Source organism: Macaca mulatta, chromosome 13 (genome assembly GCF_049350105.2).
Source record: "Macaca mulatta isolate MMU2019108-1 chromosome 13, T2T-MMU8v2.0, whole genome shotgun sequence".
Lineage (NCBI taxonomy): Eukaryota > Metazoa > Chordata > Mammalia > Primates > Cercopithecidae > Macaca > Macaca mulatta.
The window spans coordinates 122,986,851-123,009,822 of record NC_133418.1 but is presented as its reverse complement, the minus strand read 5'-3'; the positions used below and the strand labels follow the sequence as shown (position 1 = coordinate 123,009,822).

Below are 22,972 nucleotides of genomic sequence, written 5' to 3'. Positions count from 1 at the left end.
GGGAAGCTGTTACTAGAACAAGTAATGTCACAAGGTGTTCCGCCTTCAATACGCTAAAACCCCGAGAGGCCTCTGCCTAGGTCTCAGATTTTCCAAACACAAATCACACTTACTTTCCAACTCTATCGACTTACCCTGGGATTATTTATTCCAGGCATAGATGGTAGCTTAAATTTGAGCTTAGATTAGATTTTAATCATGGGTTTGTGCTATATTAATACTTAGCAGTCTAAGATATATGTAAAATGAATAAAATGTTTAAACAACATGATGACTAAATTTACATGATGACAACCCCCACCAAAAAAAATGAGAAGAAAAACAGACATTTGGACACGAAGTGACCAGGAAGTGTTCACCTTACGGGGCGCTGACATTATGCCACGCCAGAAGCTCTGGCCATGGGATAGGACCGAGTGCTGACACTATGCCACGCCGGAAGCTCTGGCCATGTGATAGGACCGAGACATCGCTTTTCTAAGATGAAATAAAGACCAGCATGGAATGTTCTTGTCTTTGTATATTTAATTGGAGTTTTACAAATTTTTATTTAATCTAAACCAGTGATTTAATTCTGGCAGTCTTGCTGGATGGCGTGACTCACTCTTGTTCTACCAAACGTGGTGGCTGTTTCTGTGCTGCCTGGTGAAGCTGCATCAATGTAATAAGCCTCTGCTGCCCCTGGTCTGTGGCAGTCGTCCCCTCAGGGGACACTCAGCAATGACTGCAGGCATCTGTGGTTGTCATGAATGGGTGGATGCTCCTGGCATTTGGTGGGTGAGGACCAGGGATGCCGCACAGGTCCCGTGGTGTGGAGGACGGCCCCCATGGCAAACAGCCATCTGCCCCCACATGCCAGCACTGCAGAGGCTGAGGAATCTGGGTCAAGAGCGTGAGACATTGGCACTGAGTCTGAAGAATCCTCCCCCAAGTTGTAGACTTCATTTTTCCTTGGTGGCATTCACAATTTGTGCTTTTCGTAGACACGTGCTGTTTAAACATAGCTCTCAAATGACTGGGATGTGAGCACAGGAGCAAATTACTTTCAGTGAGATTTTAATGACAAAAACAATCATCCTGTGAGTGCTGTTTCTAATCCAAAATGCCAGCCAAGTCAGGCGAGGGTCCCTTCCTCTGACCACCGGGATCTGGTCACTCAGGGACAGACAGTGGGTTTCACTCAGCGACTCTGTGCAGACAACCTTGCCCTGGGGGGCGGGGGGGGTCATTATCCATGGCTGACACTCTCTTTAACTCTCCTAGCTTCCTTTCTCTCCCTCTCTCCCTCCCTTCCTTTCCATTCCCTTCCCTTCCCTTCCCTTCCCTACCCTTCCCTTCCCTTCTCTCCCCCTCCCCTTCCCCCTCCCCCTGCCTTCCTGCCTTTCCTGCCTTTCCTGCCTTTTCTCTCTTTCTTTCTTTTTTCTTGCAAGCAGTATGTTAAAAGCAGGCCTCACCTGCTTCTGGACTGCCTACTTTATGATCTAAAATTTAGAGAGATGAAGGGGAGCAGATATCGTACAACTTAGTTTATTTATTTGATAGATGCAGCATTGTTTCCCATATGGGGAGACTTCACTTTAAATCGGTCTTATTTCAGAAACATTCTTGTCCTTACCTTGGCATTGGCTGTTGGTACATCTAAACGTGACTTAAACATTCATGGCATGTAGTGGATTTGCCTTCGAGTGGACAATATTTTCACAAAGGTTTTCTTCTTGACCAAAACTTTAGTTGAGCTCCTCTGGGTCCTTTACTAGAATGCACCCAACCTTGACTTCCCTCTCTGTCCTTGTAGGGTCCAGTTTGAGCAAGAATCCTTCTAAATCAGTTTAAGAACAATTCCCCACCACCTGTCTGAGCACTTGGAGGTCCTACCACCCTGGCCAGCCATCAGCAATGATCCCATCAAGTCCATTGGCCAGAAATCCCTTCTCCTTGATGCTTCCTGTGGGGAATTTTGCATCCACTGACCCCAACCTGCTCCCCACTTGTCCTCAATGGGGTTCGAGTTGAGTCCAGTCTCTCTGACTGCAGCAGCTCATTGCATGGCCCCTGGACCTCTTGCCCTGCCCACCCTCCTTGAATGGTCTGATGTACCGTCTTTAACAAGTGGTGAACTTTTTCTCGAATAGTACCACAATTTCTTTCCATTCTCGGCTAAATAGTGCCTGTCCTCAATTCCACGTTCATCCAGTGGTTACTGAATGTCCAGTAGCATAGAATTTTTGTTATCTCACATGACCAAATCTCTATATTATATTTTGGACACTATCCTCTCTTTGGGAGAGACAGTGCCTAGACTTTGTAACATTAAGTGCTTCTGTAGCACTTAGCTCTACTGAAGCCTGCTTAGAATAACTGTACAGCTTTGTGGTCCAATCTTAATATTTAAGAGACCAACTCTCAGTGATATTAGAATGTGTGTCTCTTGATGGCTTTTCTCGGGAATCTTACAGTAGATACTGTTCTTTTTCCTTTACTCTTCCAATTTAGAAAGAAGTGCTGCTGGATGACTAGGAATGTTTCTCAGTGGGGCTACTTGGCACTGCACGTGAAATGTCCTGAGAGGAGACAGTGGCCCCGGAAAAGGAAGGTTTGCTTTCTAAGAGAAGCTCCAATGAGGACGTCACTGCTTTATGGTGCTAAGAGTCTCTAGATCCCTAATTTTGCCGATGGTGTCAAACTTTGCAAGGCTTGGAGCCTGAAGTGAGTGATATTCCCACCATTTCAGTGAGAAGGAGCATTTTGGAGAGAAGAGTAGCATCTCTACATACCTCCGATGAGAAGCATAATTGCCAGTGATATGTCCAGAACCGTCACAGCCAGGTGTGGGGCACCTACAATCAAAAACGCAAATTGTGTTACAATTGAAAGGAATAAAATTCCCTGAAAAATTAACTATTTTTTATCCAAAAAGCAAAGTAACTCTACTGCTTCACCTCCTACTTGAAAGAGGCTGAGTGGAGCTGGAAGTCACCGTGGCCACACGCACACCTTCCAGAGCACCGGGAGCTTCGTGGCCGCTCCGCTCCCCACAGTCTCTGGAGCAGATGCCGCACTTTTGGTCCCCAGGCTGCTCATTCTAGAATCTGTCTTCCCTCCTAACAGCCCACCTTTTCTCCCCTCATTCTTAAAGCTCAGGAGAGCCAGCAACCACGGGGCTTGTTATTGCACCAGCCAACGCGTGAAGCGAGGCTCACACATGAACAGACGTGCCCCGAGGTCTGAAAGAATGGTCTTAGTCTGAACTCAGACCCCAGCACTACAAAGTCTCCCCTTCCCTGGACTGACCAGGGCTGCGGCCAGCCTGGGTGGCCCCAGGGAGCAGTGAGGGTAGCGACCTGTATCTGGACCATGGGAATGCAGGCCGACCGTCTTTCCGACAACCACTGCACTCAGGCAGGTTTGATAGCCCTTAAAATAGTTGTTACTCTTGAGCAATATGAGTAGAACATAAATCAGTTCAGATCCACCAGGTCAGTCAGTGGAGAGCTCTGAACAGTTCACGGGGACACATGCTCATCTACTGAATTCTACCGAGGCGACCCCATCCTGTTTCTTAATTAAGGTCTTGCCATTTCTCTAATCAGAGACTTTTTAAAAAAGAGCTTTATAATTATATTGCCCTCCGTATAACTTCTTAACTGTGCTATCTCAAGAATAATAAGAGCACTGCAAACACACTTGCACTTTGGGCTATTTCAGTTGCATTTGCACCCACCATGAATGTAAAAATTAAGAAAAAATTCCCCTTTATTTCTATTACATTTGTAACTCTTCAAAAATGACAAGGATAAAGCAACTTAGTGAGCAATATTACCCCAGTAGGAAGCATCAAAGCGTACTCCATGCCCCTTCCTGCCTCAGTGAGTACCTGAATTCTTGTCAAGATCAAGAATCACAATTTAAAAACAGTTAATACATGTCTGCTGCTCCTAGAGATTTCAATTTGCTTTCCACTCAGAAAGTCACTGTGGATAGGATATTGGGGCTGAGACCAGGACAGCAAGGCGCTTACTTAAGGTGGGCTTTCTCAAGATCAGAGGAGAACGGCAGGGATTAGAGTGGAAATACATGAAATTGGCCGAATTTTAAGTGTATGAATGTCATATTTTGACACTTGGATGTGTAAATGGTTTTCAGTACTCTCCTTTAGTCCTAAGAAAGGGAACAGAACTCTAGATCTCAGGGTATAGAAATGGATGTTTTCCATATCATATTAGAGGAAAAGTCTAATTGAGGACCTGCTCCCGGGAGAATGAGGGTCACTGAGTGAAACAGCAGTGGAGGGTTCTTCTGTGTGCTCCCATCACCGCCCTTCAGACTAAGGGTAATTGGGGTCTTTAAAAGAGGAATTTGAGGCAGAACAGTGATGAAGTATTTCAAACAGTCTCTGCATATCATGAACAACACTCCAAATCCAATTGTTAGACCTGATTTTTGTTCAAGTAACAGCTGTTTACATACACTTAAAGTTTGATCATAAGACTATTCAGTCAGTTGCTAAGTAATTATTGTCTAAAAATTAAATTAAATGACTGAACTTAACTAGCTGGTTTTTCAAATGACACCTTATGTAGGTAAACTCCAAACCCATAAGCTTACACAGGAAGGCATATTTGAAAGCAACAAAAATCATTCTATCCAAGAGAAGCTAATCTTGGTGCATGTATCTGTATTAAAAATGTACCAAGAAACAGTAATCTATACTTAACATTACTTTTTGCTTAAGAAAAGAAAAAGATTCTTAAACTTTCTAATTCAAGTACGTAGTGCACGTTTATTTAAAATTTATTCATTTTAACATGGCTAAACATTTTTGAGATGTTCTTTTTTGTTGGGGCAGAAGGAAGTTGACTCTTCTCAAATTTAAAGTGAGACATTATAGCCAAATAATTCAGTGAAAATCATATTTTTACTACCTATAAACGTTTTTGTGGTAGTTTTTATGTGTTTAAATGTCATTTATGAATGTATAATCCATTGTTTGATAAGAAAATAGGTGTTTTAACCAGTGATTGTGGTAACTTAATGTCCTGTCCAATACTTTTATTGCTTGGTTTATATGTCCTTCTTGTTATTGATAACGTGCCTTTTAAAAAAGTTTATTAATAACTCCCAATTTATATCTTAAAAAGCTAAAGAACACTGGATGTATACAATTTTGGGAGGGTAGAATAAAACAACTGATGGCTCTTGCTGCATTTCTGGGGTGGGATGGGTTGTGGGAGAACCTGAACTACTTTGAAAACAGTAGATTTCAGTATAAATACAACTCACAACCGCTAGCATTGAGGGTGGTGGGGGGACACTGTGTGGGTTTCGTTTTATTTAATTTATTAATTAGTCTTTAAATTAGGGCTTTTTTGAGATTACTGGACCATCATTAAATGTGATTATGTAAAGAGATTAATGATACATAGGGAGGGCTCCACCAAAGTCCACTAAATAAGCATTACTCAAGTGCAGACTGCAAGCTCAAATGTATCTGTGTTATGAGATTAATTGCAAATAGCAAGTGTGGTGCTGAAGTCTACACCAGTGGGATTATGAGTGTTACACCCTTAATTTTAAAATCAAACTAGGTTTCAGTAAAAAAGTTTTTAAAATGTCCTCTTTCATCATGAGAACAAACAAAACGAGATTGACTTAGCTTATTTTTAGAGCTTTCACCGTGTTGAGGAAGAAAAAAAATCACTGGAAAGAGGCCTTTCTCTCTTAAAAGGATTGTTCTCATTTCCAGGGTTTGGAGGTGGGTGTGTGGGGCGAGCATCCCAGGCATGCCACTTGCTAGTCGCCTGAATGAATGTGGGGAAACTCTTTGGCCTGACAAGGCTCACAGGCCTCCGGGGCCAGACGTCATCTCCTCCTGAGACGCCTCCGCCTACCTGCACAGGCTCCTGTGAACGCCACAGTTCAGGCTGCCCTCAACGTCAATTCCCATCCCCAGCGCCCAGGGCAGAGACATGCTGGAAACACTGGCTGTGTCTCCCTGAGATAACCAGCCCCGGTTTTCGGGGTAGTAATTCAGCTTTTCCATCTTTAGGTGGTGCTTCTAGACCACAGAAGGCAGCCCTGACTGGCTTTTCAACGGTTCCTCCTTCTAACCGCTCTTGGTATCCATTTTTATGTTACTGTGCAAGAATTTAAGGCTCTTTAAAAACTCATAGATTTACATACAAATTTCCTAGCTTTAAGAAATCTCAACATTAAAAAAAAACCAATGTTCTGAAGTCGATGGATGGGGAAGTGACTGTTCATCTAACAAAAGGGATCTTCGCCTCTCAAACCCAGTCAGCTCCAGCATCCTCGACAATGGGCGTGGCGTGAAATTGATTTGCAAACATGCGATTTGCATCTGCCCATCTAGGAGCACGCCTTTTCCACGAAGGAAGCCCGGGTGGGACAATCGGCATCCCCCGTGGATAGAATCAGACGGCAGCCTGTGCTGCACAGCTTGGGTTTGGAAATGGCAGAAGAGATTGACTGGGTTTCCATGGAAACGGCCTCAGCTCCCTTGCAGGGAGGCTCCGGCTCTCAGCGCCGCAGCACTCAGGCTGCTGGGAGCGGAGCGGGGATAGAAAGAGCACCACTCACCCAGCGCCCCGCCTGCTCTCCTGACAGTTACCACCAACAACAGCAGCAAGGCTGTTTTAAGTTCTTGTAGATGGTTAAGGTGTAAACTTGCATTAAATAAAACGCTGGGTTATATATACATATGTATATATTTTCTTTTCTCTTCCAAAGATACTATTGTAAAAACAACTGGAGAAAGAAAATGATGAACAAATAATCTCGAAACCCACACGAGCCGCCCCACGGATATTTTCAAGACACAAATATTCCTGATCTTGCTTCATCTCTGGTCATGGGTTTGCCTGAGATTAAGAATTTAAGAGAAAAGAAAAAAGAAAAAGAATTTAAGAGAAAATAACTTTTGGTTGTACATATTAAGAGAAAATAACTTTTAGTTGTACATATTACTATCATTTGTCTTGTATAGACATTTAAGAATGGTGATGGAAAAAATCATAATAAAATAAATAAAGTATTTTAAGCAGTATTTACATTAAAGCCGACATGCAAAATTCAGGCAAATTCTAAACAAAACAAAACAAAAGAAAAACACCCAAGCAACAACAAAAAAACAAAAAGTAAAAGACAGGGACACTCATAAGCATTTGGAACTCTGACTTTAGGGCAGGAGCCCTTCTCAGATAGAAACAGCTGCTCCTGTTGCTTTTGCAGATCTGAGGCATCAGAGAAACCCTTGGACTTGACCCCTTGCCCCTTTGTGCTCCTGGCCTTGTCTTTACTATCCACCACCAAAGAGAAAAGCTCTGTGAGACTACGTAAAAAGCAGCATTGGCCACACGTCCATGGAGGTCATAGATGTGTCCCCTAACGTAAAAGAAGAACTCAATATCTAGGCATTAAAATACATCATCATAAAAAATCATATAGTTTTCCACTGGTGCACGCCACGCAGCTGGGACACCCACCAACTGGCTTTTCAGATGCCCTCTGATGCGTCCTTCCCAGGACATAAACCCACTGCTGTGCTGATTTCCTCCCATTTACAAAACCACAACCTGAAGCAGGGCGGTGTACACGAAACAGCTGTGTCCACCGACTGAAGCTGTTCCGTAGCCCAGTCATTCATACAAATGTCTTGAAAGTGCTCCCTCTGGAGTCTGTCATCCCATCCTCTCTCTTTCAAAAGGAAATAGAATGGAAATTAAATAAAAGCTTGCAGTTCTATTCAGCAAGGCACTGAAAGCAGGACATGCTCTTCAGGATGCGGCTACGTCGAGTTAAATGAATGCTCACAGCACAGCACATTCTACTGCCTAAACCCACTTTACATCAGTGCTATTAGAAAACAAGGCAGAGACTCCCGGAGACAGAGGCCAGAACAGAGCCCACAGCACAGACATTCATCGGCCAGGGGTCGGGACAAGCTGCCACGTGCTTTTGTTGAATGCCCAGAGTCAGTGAGGACAACATCCGACCATCGCCTGCAGAGCAAGTGCATGTGGAGGCTCAGAGACCACAGGCCTGGGAGTCCTCCCAGCGTGACTCAGCGTTTCACAGCAGCATGACCGCGGGGCGAGACCCAGCCGGTCAGCAGGGCCCGGGAGTCCTCCCAGCGTGACTCAGCGTTTCACAGCAGCATGACCGCGGGGCGAGACCCAGCCGGTCAGCAGGGCCCGGGAGTCCTCCCAGCGTGACTCAGTGTCTTACAGGAGCATGACCGTGGGCCGAGACCCAGCCGGTCCACCACGATCTATCTCCAAATCGGTCTAAAGGGAGAACTATCTGGAAGAGACACAGAATCTCTCATCATGATAGAGTTAACTACTTATTATTATTATTTTTTAAAGTCTTCTGAATGAAGGCTAAAAGGATTCCCAGAATGTTTCAGCTCTGTCTGGATTAATGATTTGTGAGGCTGCCCTCATCTAATTGAGTCATTCCTCAAAGGCTCCCCTGATTTTGAGCTCAGCAGCTAAAATGTATGGAACAACATATCTGGAGTAATAATGTAAATGTCCGATGGAGAGACTTTGAGTTCTTCTAAGAATTTCTCAGAGAGCCAATTCATGTGTCTTTTTTCATTCCTTTGTTTTGTGGTAGCTCTATCATGGAGACTTAATTAGTAAAACGCAAAATACGAAAAAATGTATTTTTTTCTTTATCCTCTGAATTAAAAGAAAATAACAAAAATAAATAATTAGGCCTTACCTATTGGAGAAAAACATATTTGTAAATCAGAATGATTCTGGCCACATGAATAAGGCTTTGCCCCGCTTACACGAAAATTTCAATTTTAAAACTTGTTTTTTGCCTAAATAGATCTGGTCCTAAAAATATGTATTGCTCTGAAGCACCGGAGACATGGTAAAAAATTTTTTTAAAATATGTATTTTTTTAAACTTTGAGACAGAGTCTCACTCTGTTGCCCAGGCTGGAGTACAGTGGTACAATCTCGGCTCACTGCAACCTCCTCCTCCCGGGTTCAAGTGATTCTCCTGCCTCAGCCTTCCCAGCAGCTGGGATTACAGGCACGCGCCACCACACCCACCTAATCTTTTGTATTTTTGTAGAGACAGGGTTTTTGCCATGTGGGCCAGGCTGGTCTCAAACTTCTGACCTCAAGTAATCTGCCCGCCTTGGCCTCCCAAAGTGCTGGGATTATGGGTGTGAGCCACCACACTCAGTGTAAATATACATTTTAATTTTGATTCTTGTCATATAAATGGGAAACAATAAAGAAATGTAGAGAAAGGCAAAATGAAGACATTTCAAACGGGAGAAAAAGGCTCGATACTCATTTTTAGTCTGCACTGCTGCGGCTTTCTTTCCAAACGGAAAGAGACCAGGCTAGTTAGGAGCAAGCAGTTCGGAGCTGATCCTCCGTGTCCGACGGCTCCACATCCTTGTATTCAACCAACAAAAGATCAAAACTATTCAGAGAAAAATGATAAAAAGCAATAATAAAAATAATACAAATTTTAAAAATACACTATAACAACTCTGTCAATAGCGTTTACTTTGTATTAAGAATTGTATGTAATCCAGAGAAAGTTAAAATGCATGAGAGGATGTGCGCAGCTCGTAGCAGGGACTGGAGCCCCCTTGAATTTGGTATCCTCAGGGGTCCTGGAACCAATTCCCGGGGGACACTGGGAAACAACTACCCTGCATCACTTCTGGCCAGTTTCTTAAAGAGATTACCTGAAACTCAAGGAAAGGCAAATCCTGTAAGTCACTTTTCAATTTGTAAGATACTCAGAGGTTTCGTTTTCTTTTGGAATTCCATGCGAGGTATGCATATTTTGCACTTCTTCCCACGCTAATACAGCAGTGCAGGATCCCGCCGCACAGGGCTTTGATATTTTCCAAGCCACCTTTTGCTACCTTCTCCCGGGTGGAGTCTCCGCTGCCTCCCCCATAGGCACCTCAGCCTCCCTGCCCTGTGCCCTCTCCGAATTCCCTCTCCCAAAGCTTCTCATTAGGAAAGGGTGCGGCGGCACGCCTGCTACTTAGAAGTACCAGATACCGCAAGAGTGCTGCACACACACCCTGACAGCCTGGGGTAGGGTGCTCTTCTCACTAAGCTTCAGCCACTCTCGGTCTCCCCAGAGCCTTTGTCCCTGAGATTCTTAGAGGGTCTCCCATTCCGCTTGGTTTCCTTAAAGTCAGGTGAGGGTTTTTCACAACGTGATGTCTACGATATTCCAGTAGCAGGAAAACCTACACATTTCAAAGCGTGAAGTAGACTTGTCTCCATTAGGGGCATTTACGTGGAAGGTTTGCTTTCTGATGTATGTAAACTGTAAACACAAAACTCCTTTCTTTCTTTTGGTTCCCAGTACTTTTCTTTTTAAATTACACTCGAAAATAACAACAACAAATACATGGGGAAGAATTGTAAAAGCACCCTTATCATAATTTTTTAAAAATTTCTTTTTCATGATGCAGGAAAGATTTTGGAATGGGCTAGGCCCCAGGTTGCTGAGACGTGCAAGGGTCATCATGCAAATGAAACTCCCAACGTTCTGGTCACAGGGCCTTGTGGCTGAGAGGGTCCAAGAACTGTGAGGTTACGGCAGGCAAACTAGCAATGGGGCGGGTGAGGAAGCATTATTAGTTCTATCATGCCCAATAACTGTAGTAACCAGAACACAGCCCTGGTCCATCTGGACGACATGCAGGTAGTATCACCCGTTGATCAGCAGGAATATTGGCCAGGGGATCTACACTGTGACGTACGGCTCCAGTGCCTACATTAGCACTGGGTCAGCCTCTCACCTGCACCACGTCCCATCCAGCCGCCCTGCCCCCTGGCCCTGGTGCCCCGATGCCCTGGAGGATGCACGCATGCTGCCCCAGCTTTGGGGACAGCGCGCTGGATGAGAGGGGCTCTGGGAAAGTGGACCGGGCAGCGCTGGTGACGGGTCTGGTCCCACTCCCGGGCTTGTTTTCGGGGGACTCTCGCGCTGCGGCTTGGCTGTCTGAGGAGCACCCAGGGGCCGCCGCGGCAGCGTCACTGTCCATGCTGCATGCAGTTTGTCTGTTTCCCGACCATGCAGCCTAGGAATCTTCACTCATCCCTCTGTGTTGATCATGCTGCCCTTGTTGCCAACACTGCGAACCGCTGCAGGGCCGAAAGGCGCCCCAAGTACATCCAGCAATAGGCTCCTGTCCAGTGCGGCAGAACGTACCTAGCACATCCTGACGTCCCATTCACTTAACGGGATGTGTCCATGGGAACTGCTGCCAGAGCACATGCACGTCCAGCAGCAGTGGAGCGGCTAAGCAAGAGGCTGGGGCAGCTGGAGCCAGTATTGGGGTTGGACTCGGAGGACCCATGCAAAAAAGAAATACAAAAGGTGACTGGTGCAGCTGACGCAAGGCAACAGAAACACCACCCCAGCCTCTCGCCCTCGCGTGGAAGAGTGAGTTTCATCCAGGGCCTGATGCATTCAACCACACGCTCGGGATGCAGGGGCCCCAATTCCACATGCAAAGGGACCTCACTCAGGGTTGGGACACTGGGGCCTGGGGTCACAAGAGAGGTACTCACCTTGAGTTGATTACATTCAGCTCTAAAGCAGATAATACCATTTATATGTAGTAAAAACACATTTCAAAATACACTTTATGCGGGTTGTTGCAGGGAATTCCTTTCTGGCAGTGGGATCCGGGATGAGATGTGTAAGACTGAGCATCTCTCCCTTACTCTCAACACAGCCATTATCAGATAGTCTGGAGATGCTTTCACAAACGGTCCTTTGTCCTTATCACTCTCAGAGGCAAGGACTGTTTGTCCCTTAAGGTAAGGAACCCCCTGTGGAATGAGTCACTCATCCTGGAGGGTTAATGGTGGGGGCTGGGAGGGGTTCTTTGCAAGGGCTACTGCCTTGACAACACCAATTTTCCAACACCAAGAACCCACTGGATTTCCTGTGAGACCGAGACGGATGATCCACCACCACTGTGGCGACCACGCTCATGGCCAGCACCACCACTGCTCACCACATGCACACACACTTGCGCACACACACTCACTCCCTAGCCCCAGAGGGCACAAAGCAAAGCGGCAACAACGGCCAAAAACCCAACACAGCTCAGACATTATTTGTTTAAATCTGAGGACCCCGAGGCCCTGAGAAACTGAAAGACCCATTCTGTGTGGGGTCAGACACTGACTCCGGTGTGGGCCTGGAGGGGTCCTGAGGGCAGCCACTTCTCCCACTGCTGACCCAGGCATGGGGATGGCCACTGCCTACCTCCCTCCTATCTCCCTCCGGGCATGGGGATGGCCACTGCCTATCTCCCTCTGGGGGGGTTTACACTCCTTCTCAGTTACACAAGGGAGGCTCAGAGAATTTAAAAGCAGATCAGTTTCCAAAAGCTGGTAGACTTCAGCTCGCCTTAGGAAAGGCAGGTCTTCCAGGACAGAAGGAAGGAAGGATTTCTAGAGCCACCTAGACAGGAGGGGATGTACATGTTTTTCCTCTTTAGTGGAAATGTTTATCCTCATCTTTAACATTCGTGTTATTTTTTGCTTTCTACTTTTTCTTGTTTGCCTGGTTTGTGGATCTTTTATTATTATTATTATTATTGTAGCCCTTAACTTGTCTCATAGGGAAAAGATTTTGTATTCTAATCGGGGTTTTGGGGGGTGTTAAAGACTCTGCTCTGCCTGCAGCCTGTGTAATCCTGGAATTCGCTGAGGTTTTTCACAATTGGGGGTCACTTGATGTTTTCTATTTCTTCCTCCCAAATTCTGCCTCGTGCCCCATCCTCATTTTTGTAAGTATGATTTTAAAACTTTTTTGGGGTTTATTTACTCCTCTTTCAGTCTCTTATTTTTTAAAAAATGGAACATATTCTTCCTTTCTACCACGGAATCTGTCTTTTCCCTCATTTCAAATCTTGTTTTATATGTCAAATTTACAAATTATTTCACAGACTTAATTTTTCAAGAGGTTTAAAAAAAAGATAATAAAAAAATCTTTATTTTGCAGGCAGGGAAACAGATGTAAAGAGTTAAGTACCTTTAAGATCAACAAGGAGCAACAAAGCTGAGATTACAGGAACCATCTCTTAAATTCTGGTGCATTTTTACTGCACTAAACTCTTCTTACATGTTCCCTTGTTATCAATAATGCCCACCCCCCAAATCTAGAATCTATCATGTGATCTATGGGGCGGGTTCATTTGTTTTTAAAGCTCAAAGGCTCATTCGTTCCTCTCTTTGTGCTTTTTATTGATGAGTTCACATGGACTTTCCAGGTCATATAAAATTGAGAAGATTGAAGCAGATTCTAGGAAAGAAAATGAAATTTATCTAGAGTTCTGAGTCAGGAAGTAGCCATCCATAGCAGTTGCTAAAAATTACACTGTCCTCTGCTTCTCATGTCTTCCCTCTGGTTACGAAGAGGGCCAAGGAGGGCAGAGAGGTCAGAGCACCTGCTGCAAATGCTGCAGGTATGTGGCCGTCTCATGTTCTGGCTCTGGAATCAGTGAGGTGTGATCCCCGGGGAAAGACGAGAATCGGCTGAGTGGACAGGGGAGAGGGAAAATCAAGAAGGAGAGAGGTGAGCGGAGAAGATGGGAGGAGAAGGAGAAAGGAGGAGGAAAGGAGAGGAGGAGCTGCTGCAGGTGTGTTACGAATACACCACAGATCCTGGAGACTCCGGTGTCCAACAGGAGGCTCACAACAGTGGAGTGATCCAGGAGGCCAGGGATGCGGGGCTGGCCCCGATGGACGCTGGGAATGGTAGCATGTCCAGATGTGAGGTGCTGGGCACCCCTGGAGATGGTGCTATCTTTGGGGCTCAATCCCTGCTCTGACCTCGGGGAGAGAAAAGCAGGGCCTGATTCCTTGAGGCTCTTGACTTTCTATTGGGTGCCTTAACCAAAGATCCCTAACTCAGAACTGAGTGTGGAATGTGCTGTTTTCACGGATCCTGTGGCCTTTGGGAATCTGTTTCAAGAGCAAGTTAGGGAAAATGGGCTGGATGAAAAAAATGAAGATGTGCTTCCAAGAGCAAAATAACAAGAAAACTATGATCCACCCAGGGGTGAGAAGACTGAGCTCAGATGTGTTGAGATTCTGACATTCATCCCCATGGACTTCCTTTCACATGATGCCACAGCAACGTGAGAGCCACACTCGCAGAGTACTGTCCCGCTCCAGCACGACCCCCAGGAAGATAGAAACGGTATGTCCCGCTCCGGCCCGACTCCAGGAGGATAGAAACGGTACGTCCTGCTCCGGCCCAACTCCAGGAGGATAGAAACCAAATGTCCCCCTCCAAGCCGACCCCTGGGAGGATAGAAACGGTATGTCCTGCTCTGGCCAACTCCAGGAGGATAGAAACCACATTCCCCTCCAGACTGACCCCCGGAAGGATAGAAACGGTATGTCCCGCCTCGGGCCAACTCCTGGAAGGACAGAAACAGTTATGTCCCACCTCAGGCCAACGCCCGCGAGGATGGAAATGGTATGTCCCGCTCTGGGCCGACCCCTGGAAGGATAGAAACATTATGTGCCAATTATATTCCAACAGTGGTGGCGACGGTGGAAGGACTTGAAACATGTCACTTAAGAGACCAAAAAAAGGGGGACATTTGGGGGGATAGTTAGCTCAGAGAAGAGAAGACTTGAGGGAAACAAATGACTGCTTTAAAATGGATGGAAGGTAAATGTTATGAGGCAGAAAGAAATCTTGCTCTGAACATTCATAAGCGACTTGGCACTCCCTCTTGGGAGGCGCCTCTGACCATGGTTGACAGAGGAAAGAACGGCTGCCCTGGGCGGTGGAGCTAACCCTCCTGGGAGGAGCTCAAGGACAGCTGGGGTTCGATGAGAAGTGCGGGGAGCGTCACAAGGTGGCTGGATGGGCACCTGCCACGGCCTTCACAGCCCCCAGCACTGCAGCTACAGGTTTTCTTCACAGCCTGACATGGCCCAGGGGGACGGTGAGGGGTGGGGGCCATGCCTTCCCTCTGGGAAACAAAGATGCCTCTTCAGGGAATTCCAGGAGGCTGCCACAGCTCTCAGGGGACAGGATGCTCAGGAGAGGGCAACCCTAGTGTGAGGACCATGTGGTGTGATGTCCTCCCCAGTATGCGGAGAGAAAGCTCCCAGAAGACGGGGCAGGTCCGGGGCCTTCTGGAAACCCCCGCCTCGGGGCTGCGCCCTCCACGGAGTCTCCGCAGCCCTCTCTGCCATGGTGCGTCCAGTCTCCAGCAGGCCCTCCACAGTCTTGCTGCTCCCTCCCCGCCAGCTCCTGCCTTCCCAGCTTCAGCCGGGCATGTGCTGGCTTCGTGTCTCTGGCCCTGTCTGTCCTATTGCCTCCCATTTAACACGGGGCCCCACATAAGGTTTGCTGGACACTCCCCAGGGCAGAGCTGGCCCTGTCCCCCAGTCGCTGTCCCCAGGCTGAACTTCCGCTTTGCCCCCTGCACGGAGCTGTCTCTGTGTTCAAGCATCTCATTTATTCAGCGTCTGGGAGGGCAGGGCTGAGCTCTGATGGGCGGCACTGGTGCCCCTCCACACGTGAAACTCCCCCCCGCAACAGCTCTGCCCTCAACGTCTCCGGAACAAAAGGAGGCATGGGAGGTTCGTGGCCCCTGCTTGAAGCCCCCTCAGCAGCCACTTCGGGGCAGCCTTCATGCTCTACAGGTTCTGAGGAGCCAGCCATATGCCAGGCTCACAGAGCTGGTGAAGAATGGTGGCTGCTGCCAGAGGTGTCGGCCTGTTCCGACTGTCCTGGCTTTCAGCGGGGAGGCGGGGCTCAGCCTGGCGTAGCTGTGCCCGACTGCTGTGCTTCCACTCTATCCAGGCTCTGGCTTTTCCTGTCACCAGGCTGCTGCCAGAGGCTGCTGCTCCATGGGCCCCAGGGTACTGTCCCCACCAGGTGCTCTTGTGGGGAGGCAGAGGGGAAGGGCACCTGGTGGGTGTCAGCGTGCTAACCCGCCAGGCTAGTGCATCTGCCCTGGGCTATGGACTCCCTGGGCGTCTGTGTGGAGAACTGGGCTGGGGGCTGGAGGACTCAGCGCCTGCTTTGGGGAGGGTGCAGACAAAGGTGGGACCTGCACGGGGGGTGAGAGGGGGCAGGCGGGGGTGAGAGGGGGCAGGCGGGGCTGAGGGACACCCCCTCCAGCCCAGCGGCTTGCACACCTGGCCAGCAGCCCTGCTCCTGTGGCCCTGCAGGGTTCCTGCGGGCTTTAAGGCTGAGGCACTCAGGGGTGTGGCCAAAGGGCTCAGTGAGCCAGATATGGTGTGGCCCGAGGCTCTGCCATTCCCTTGGTGTGGCACATTCAGAACAAGTCCCTGCACCTTTCTGAGCCTGTTTCTGCATCTGTGAAATAGGAAAAATAATCCCCACCCGCATCATTAGGATCCTTGTTAGGACTAAAGAACTAAATTAAGTGCAGAAAATTTTAGCTCCCTGTCCTTTTTTCTCTTAGCAGCTAAGCCAGGCTACAGAGGTCTCGGATCTCCTGGAGGCTGGCAGCCTTCTTTTGCTGTGGTGGTGCAGGTGATCACATAAGGACTAGCAAACGTTCACAGGGTTAGCAAGAAGGCCTGTGAGCTCTGCAGGGGTGGGTAAGAAGAGCCAGCACTTAGTACATGCTCAGTACACAAGGCACGTGGTGGGTGAGACGACCCCATGAGAAGAGCCAACAGCACTGTTTACATCTTCCTCCCATCAGTCCCCGGAGCAAGAGACTACTGCCACCATCCCTGTTTCAGATGAAACAGGCACGGGCATTCAGGAATTTGTCCACTGCAAGGAGTGGGCTTTGAACCCAAGCTGTCCCACCTCACAGGCACTGGGTTTAGCCTCCGGGCTACAGTGTCTGAGGGCCGTCCGTCCATGACAATGCTGCAGCAGGTGCAGACTGAAAGGTGTGAAAGGAAGTTGTCTGCGATGGAGCAGCTTGGAGTGTGCATCCAGGAGATGGCCTGGAGGTGCCTCGTGGGGAGAAGGATGGGCCAGGTGGAAGCAGGTGGGTCAAGCCGAGGTGGGGACCATGGCCAAAGGGATCTTTTTATAAATAGGGAAGATCACTTACAACAGAGGTGAGAGCTAGGGAGAGTCAGGACCCGGGGTATTGTGACTACAGGGTATTGTGAGTGGACAAAGGATGAAGGCTCCACAGACACCTCTGGCCCCGTCACCTGCTGCCCACAGCTCCCATAGGTGCAGATCATGATGGCCTTATGAAGATGAGAGAGAGAGAGGCAGATGGGGGGGGGGGGAGGAGAGAGAGGCAGGCAGAGAGAGTGGGGGGAGAGAGAGAGGCACAGAGAGAGAGAGAGGGAGGGGAGAGTGGGGAGGAGAGAGGCAGGCAGAGAGAGAGGGGGAGAGAGAGAGAGTCGGGAGGACAGACAGAGGCACGAGAGGCAGAGAGGGAAGTGGGAGAGAGGCCGACAGAGAGGGAAGGCAGAGAGAGAGAAGGGCAGAGAAAGAGGGAGGGAGAGAGAGAGAGGGAGAGGGTGAGAGAGAGAGAGGCAGGCAGAGAGTGAGAGGGTGGGGAAACGGAGGGAGAGAAAGAAAGAGAGGAAGAAGGAGAGAAAGAGGGAGGGGGAGAGAGAGGCAGAGAGAGGGAGAGGCAGAGAGAGAGAAGGAGAGGCAGAGAGAGGGGCGGGGGAGAGAGAGGCAGACAGAGAGGGAGGGCTGAGAGAGAGGGGCAGAGAAAGAGGGAGGGAGAGAGGGAGAGGATGAGAGAGAGAGGCAGACAGAAAGTGAGAGGGTGGGGAAAGGGAGGGAGAGAGAAAGAGAGAGGGAGAGAGAGTGAAGCAGGCAGATAGAGAAGGAGAGGGGCAGCCAGGGAGAGAGAGGGTTGGGGGAGGGAGGGAGGGAGGAAGGGAGGGAGAGAGAGAGAAGGAGAGAGAGAGAAAGAGAGAGAGAGGGAGAGAGACAGAGTCTCGTTCACAGGACAGAGCGGAGAAACATGAGGGAAGCAGCTTCAGCCCCAGGAAGTCACTGAGTGGAGAGAAGGGTGTGGGTGAGAGGAGACCTTGGGCGAAGGTGTGGATGAAGGTGGGCCTTGCTGGGAAGTGAACCGAGGGTCACCCTTGCTGGGAGGTGAACCGAGGGTCGCCCTTGCTGGGAGGTCAACCGAGGGTCGCACACAGCACTCAGGCTATGAGCATGTCCCAGAGGCCCCATTATCTTGGCTCTTACCCCCAGGCCCCACAGCCCCGTTTCCTCCTGCCTATCCCATTTCTAGTCCCTGGAGGTTGGGTTCAAATGTCTGGCAGGTTTTCCTGCACTACTAATCACCGAAGTCCAAAGTCCTCATCTTCAGTCTCAAGGGTATTTCTTGCCTCTGGCTGGGGAGAGGAAGCTCGTCTGTCAGAGGGAGGATTAGGAAGAAGTCAAGTCAGTGAATGGCAGATGCCAAGAGTGGCCCTGGCAGCCACATCCACAGGTTTTGGTGGGGCGGGGGACCTTGGGACACTCCCTGGCTCTCCTCCAGACAGGACATAGGCTGCGTATGGCTCCGTCTGCAATTCCCCGTCGTGGCAGTCTGGATGCAATGGAAGTTTGGTGATTAAATGTAGATATGCTCGTTAATGTGAATATGTAGATGAAGGCCATTGTTCACACATTACCTTCATTATATTAGCTATTCTCCATTAATTTGTATCCCCAAAACTGTGGCCAGAAGGCGGGGGAAGCTGCTGACTGTGGCAAATTTAATATTAGAAATAGCCTTATTTAGTAAACCTTCAGTGGGAAGCAACTTTGGCTCTGTGCTTTTTTTTTTTTTGACGGAGACTAGCTGTCGCCCAGACTGGAGTGCAGTGGCGTGATCTCAGCTCACTGCAACCTCCGCCTCCCAGGTTCAAGCGATTCCCCTGCCTCAGTCTCCCAAGTAGCTGGGATTACAGGCATGTGCCACCATGCCTAGCTAATTTTTGTATTTTTGGTAGAGACGGGGTTTCACCAGGTTGGCCAGGCTGGTCTCGAACTCCTGACCTCAGGTGATCCAGCCTCCTTGACCTCCCAAAGTGCTAGGATTACAGGCGTGAGTCACCGTGCCCGGTCTTGCTTCTGATTTTTAAGAAAATCATTTAAAAATGTATCTGTCTCAGAGTGTATTTTAATAGAAACTGCACTTGCATAATATCAAAAATGTGTTTCTTAGGCAAGGAATCTCCTTTTAAAAAATGATCTGTTGTTATGTAAGCTATAAAGAAAGAATAGGAATGATTTTTCTAGAAGAGGAAGGAAGGAAGGAAGAAACCCTTGATAACTGGGAAGGATCTTAGAGGATGAGAGGCTTGTAGTCGTTTTTAATCTTCCTGTCTTATCAGCACTGGCAAGGAGCAGGTCTCCAGAGCCCCATCCTCCCGGCCCCGAAGGCAGGGCAGGCGTCACCAGCCAGGGAGGAAGGCTCTTTGAAGGCTTAGGAAGGGAAGGGGGTCCATTCCTCAGGCTGCCTTCTCTATGCCCCCACTCTCTGGCACTTGGGGGCCTGCCCTGGGGCTGAGAGGCAGGGGGGATGCAGGCCAGCGTTGCTATGGAGATATGGTTGCTAGACTCCCTCCTCCCCCTTTCTCTCTGCGGTGCAGGCTGGTTCTATTGTGTGCAGGAAACCTGAGAGCCTGGATCAGTCCCTTGGCTGCAGCGCTGCCAGGCACCTAGGAGCAAGGAGCAGGGGAGATGCCCTCAGGTGTGGCGGCCATGGGAGTGGGCTCCCGGGAGAGGGGAAGGCCTCCCAGTGACGCCGGGTTCAGCTTAACCAGCCCTCAGCCGGGATGAGGATGTGCAGCCCAGGAACCTTTGGAACACACACCAGCCGTCACTGAGCTTCCGCAGGCCATGGGTGCTGGAGCCTCAGCCAGGACTGCCTCCTGGCACGGCCACCAGGGCGCGGTCTGTGCCTCACTGGTCCACACACAGTCAAAACAGAAACCAGAATCACGTGTTAGCTGCGCTCCTCTTTTCCACGTGCCGTCGTACCTCCACCAGCGACAAAGCACACAGTCCTGGACTGGGTTGTGTTGTCCGACTGCCCTGGACATTTCAGGGACGATGACGCAGCCGGTTGGGAAGGGCACTGAGTTGGGGGGTCTCATGAGACCTGGCACTCCAAGCCCTCCCCTGTAGCCAGCCGCACTCCCTGGAGGCTCATTCTCCTGTGCACGGTGCCGGTGCTTGCATGTGTGTGAGCCTAAGTGTGTGCCTGCATGTGGCTGGTACAACAGAAACGGGACTCCGTGCCCTACACACTTCACAGGCTCTAAGACGATGGGAACACCCTGGCTTCAGGGAGAAGCATTTTGTTCTAAGGTGGAAGGAATGGTGATGAGGCAGGCAGGACCTCACGCTGCCTTTTCTCTCTGTTCTGGCCTGTGGTAAATAGTGATTACCTACGGTTTGCCAGACACGGTATCAGGCACTCACAGGCTAACTCATCTAAGTTAGTCCTCATCTTAGACTTGGAAGATGATTATTATTGTTATACCAGTTTCAGAGAGAAAAAGGCTGAGGTTCGAAGAAAACCAAGTAGTAAGTTCAGGTTTCCCAGCAAGTGGCAAGCCAGGAGCTCCCCAGGCTGTTTGTATCTGGGGCTGGTGTCTGCTCACTACACCACACAGATCTCCCATTTCCATACCAGGAAACAAGCTAGTCACCTAATAAGTGCTTTAAACTCAAACGACATTAAAAACAATCAGCCTTCATCCGTTGCATCGAAAAATTGACCATTTGTAAGGCTGATGAGCTATTAAGGTTGTCAGATGGGTTTTCAGAGCTGAGAAGTTGGCATTATTCTCAGAGGGCATTATTCTTCTTCTCTGCCTGTTGCATGTCAGTTCTGATGGTGACTCATGAAGATGCTGACTCTAGTAATGAGAATTTCTTCGTTGAAACTACTCGTTGAAATCATTTCACAGTGCAGAGAAAGCTTGTTGCTTTGGCAGAAACCCAAAGTGCACCCAAGCTGCATGGGTTCGGGGAGTCATCAGGTTCTCTGTCCCATTACGCTGACACGAAGACTCAGTCCAGGACTTCTAGCCTGCTTGGTGCTGGGGGACAGGTCTCTCGCTGGTGTTCTCCTTCCTCAGCTCCCTCCCTGTTCTGCGTGGCTACGGAAAGGTCATGAATGACTCTGCCCCAGAGAGCAGCAGTCCGGAAACTTCTCAAACACACAGCAGGACAGGACAGGGTGGAGGTGGCCGTGGAGGGTCGGTCTGCTGGCACCAGGAGCCTGTGGACACGACCCAGTCTTGCCTCGGTGGCCGGGGTCTCTTTTCAGTTGGTGTTTTTGGGCCAGGGACCTCATTTGGAAGAATTTTCCTTTTCTCCTGTAGACAAGGCCTGGCCAGGCAAGTCCATCGTGAACTCTGAATCATGCTGCTCTAGGTAGAACTCCAAAAGGCACATTTTATGTGATCTGTGTTTCCTCTCTATGGGATTTGTCAGGCCCAATGGCACACGGAAAATGTTAATCAACATCGTTTGCTACTCCAGTTATGGAAGATTGGGTTGAAATCTTGTCTCTGTGAAAAGCAGCTTTGCAATTTTAACGGAAATACAATATTCATTTCTGAAAGTTACTGCCACAGAGTGTCCTGCGTGTGGAAGCAGGCTGCAGTGCGTGGAGACCCAGCTCCGCGAGCCGGCCACTGGGCATTCGGACCGTCTGTTTGTCACTGGCCTTCTGCTTTCCTCGCCCTGCCCTAGGCTGGGGCTATGTGTTGGTGCACAGGGTACATGAACAATTTTAAACGCCTCGCAATCCCCCGCAGAGGGAGAGGAAAGGGACAGGAAGGGCAGGTGACACAGAAGGAGCCGAGGAGGAGCAGCCGGGTCTGAGAGGTGGTCTGATCCATAGCCCTTCCTGGTTTCTAGAGTCTGCTGACACAGACAAGTCATTATTCTGATGGATTGAAAATCAAGTGACTTCAAAGTGTAAATTAAAATCTCCACTCTTAGGCAACTAATTTAACCCTTAAAGTGCTACGGACATCTCGGTGTGCCAAGATCACGTGCCTCCGTGCACTGATGGAGGCGACTCTGTGAGAAGATTTGCCTCCAGACGTGGCTGGAAGCCCCCGCTGCTGGAGAATTCAGGGAGGGCCCCTCCTATCTCAGCTCCTCAGTTCCCTGGCCTGGAGAACCGGGATACCCACCCATGCCCTGCAGCCACAGGCTTCTGCGGAGAGCTGGACAAAGCATGCCCCTGTGGGACCCCACGTGAGGCCAGTGAAGCCAGAGGGCAGAGGGCATGGTTGCTTTTTCTGGATAAGAAAACTGAAGCTCGGAAAGTGTAACTGACTTGCAGAAGCCCAGGGGGCTAGAGGGGTGAAGGGTCTGGATCGAGGGTTTCTGTGCCCTTCCCCTCATCTCACAGGGCCGATGCCTGGCCCAGCTACTCCCCAGGCTCTCAGGCCACCTCAGTCCTCAGCCTCTTCAGGGCCTGGCACAATGAGGATGGCTTAAACAAGTATGTATTGAAAAAAATCCTTGTGAAAGAAGTGAGGAGTTTGCAAGTATAAGATGCCACTAGCATGGACAAGAGAGCTCAGGATTTAAACCAAAGTAGTTATCACTGATAGTAAGAGGTGACCATCCAAGCCAGAGCCACAGTGGAGGTCATCACTGAGACATGAAATTCGGAAACACCACACAGAGTCTGGAGGAGGCGCCCTGTATGAACTGCATTATTTGTAGAGACAATGGAGCAGCAAGCATCGTACTTGACGGGGAACTGATCAAGGTGATGCTGGTGCAGCTGCATGAAGGTGGAGCTAGCGTAACTGGGGAAGTGGAGGTCTAATCTTTTGTAAAAGAGGCTGCCCGGGAAGCCTGGGACTGGTCTGGCCTGGAATCTACATGAACGGGAAACAGAAGGGAGGAGATTTCTGGATGTCTCCATCACTGTCTCGGAGAGTGATGTTCTGAACCCCAATCATGCACCAGGGCATGAA

The 22,972-nt window shown here is 49.0% G+C and overlaps 1 protein-coding gene across 8 annotated transcripts in view; it reads right to left on the bottom strand.

The window, feature by feature from the left end:
- The window catches only part of MYT1L (myelin transcription factor 1 like), a 533,658-nt gene that overhangs the window by 59,807 nt on the left and 450,879 nt on the right, over nucleotides 1-22,972 (bottom strand). For all 8 annotated transcript variants that reach the window (XM_028831516.2, XM_077958484.1, NM_001265731.1 and 5 more), the window contains 1 exon segment: nucleotides 2,775-2,837. In XM_028831516.2, the coding sequence (XP_028687349.1) occupies nucleotides 2,775-2,837 (63 nt within the window).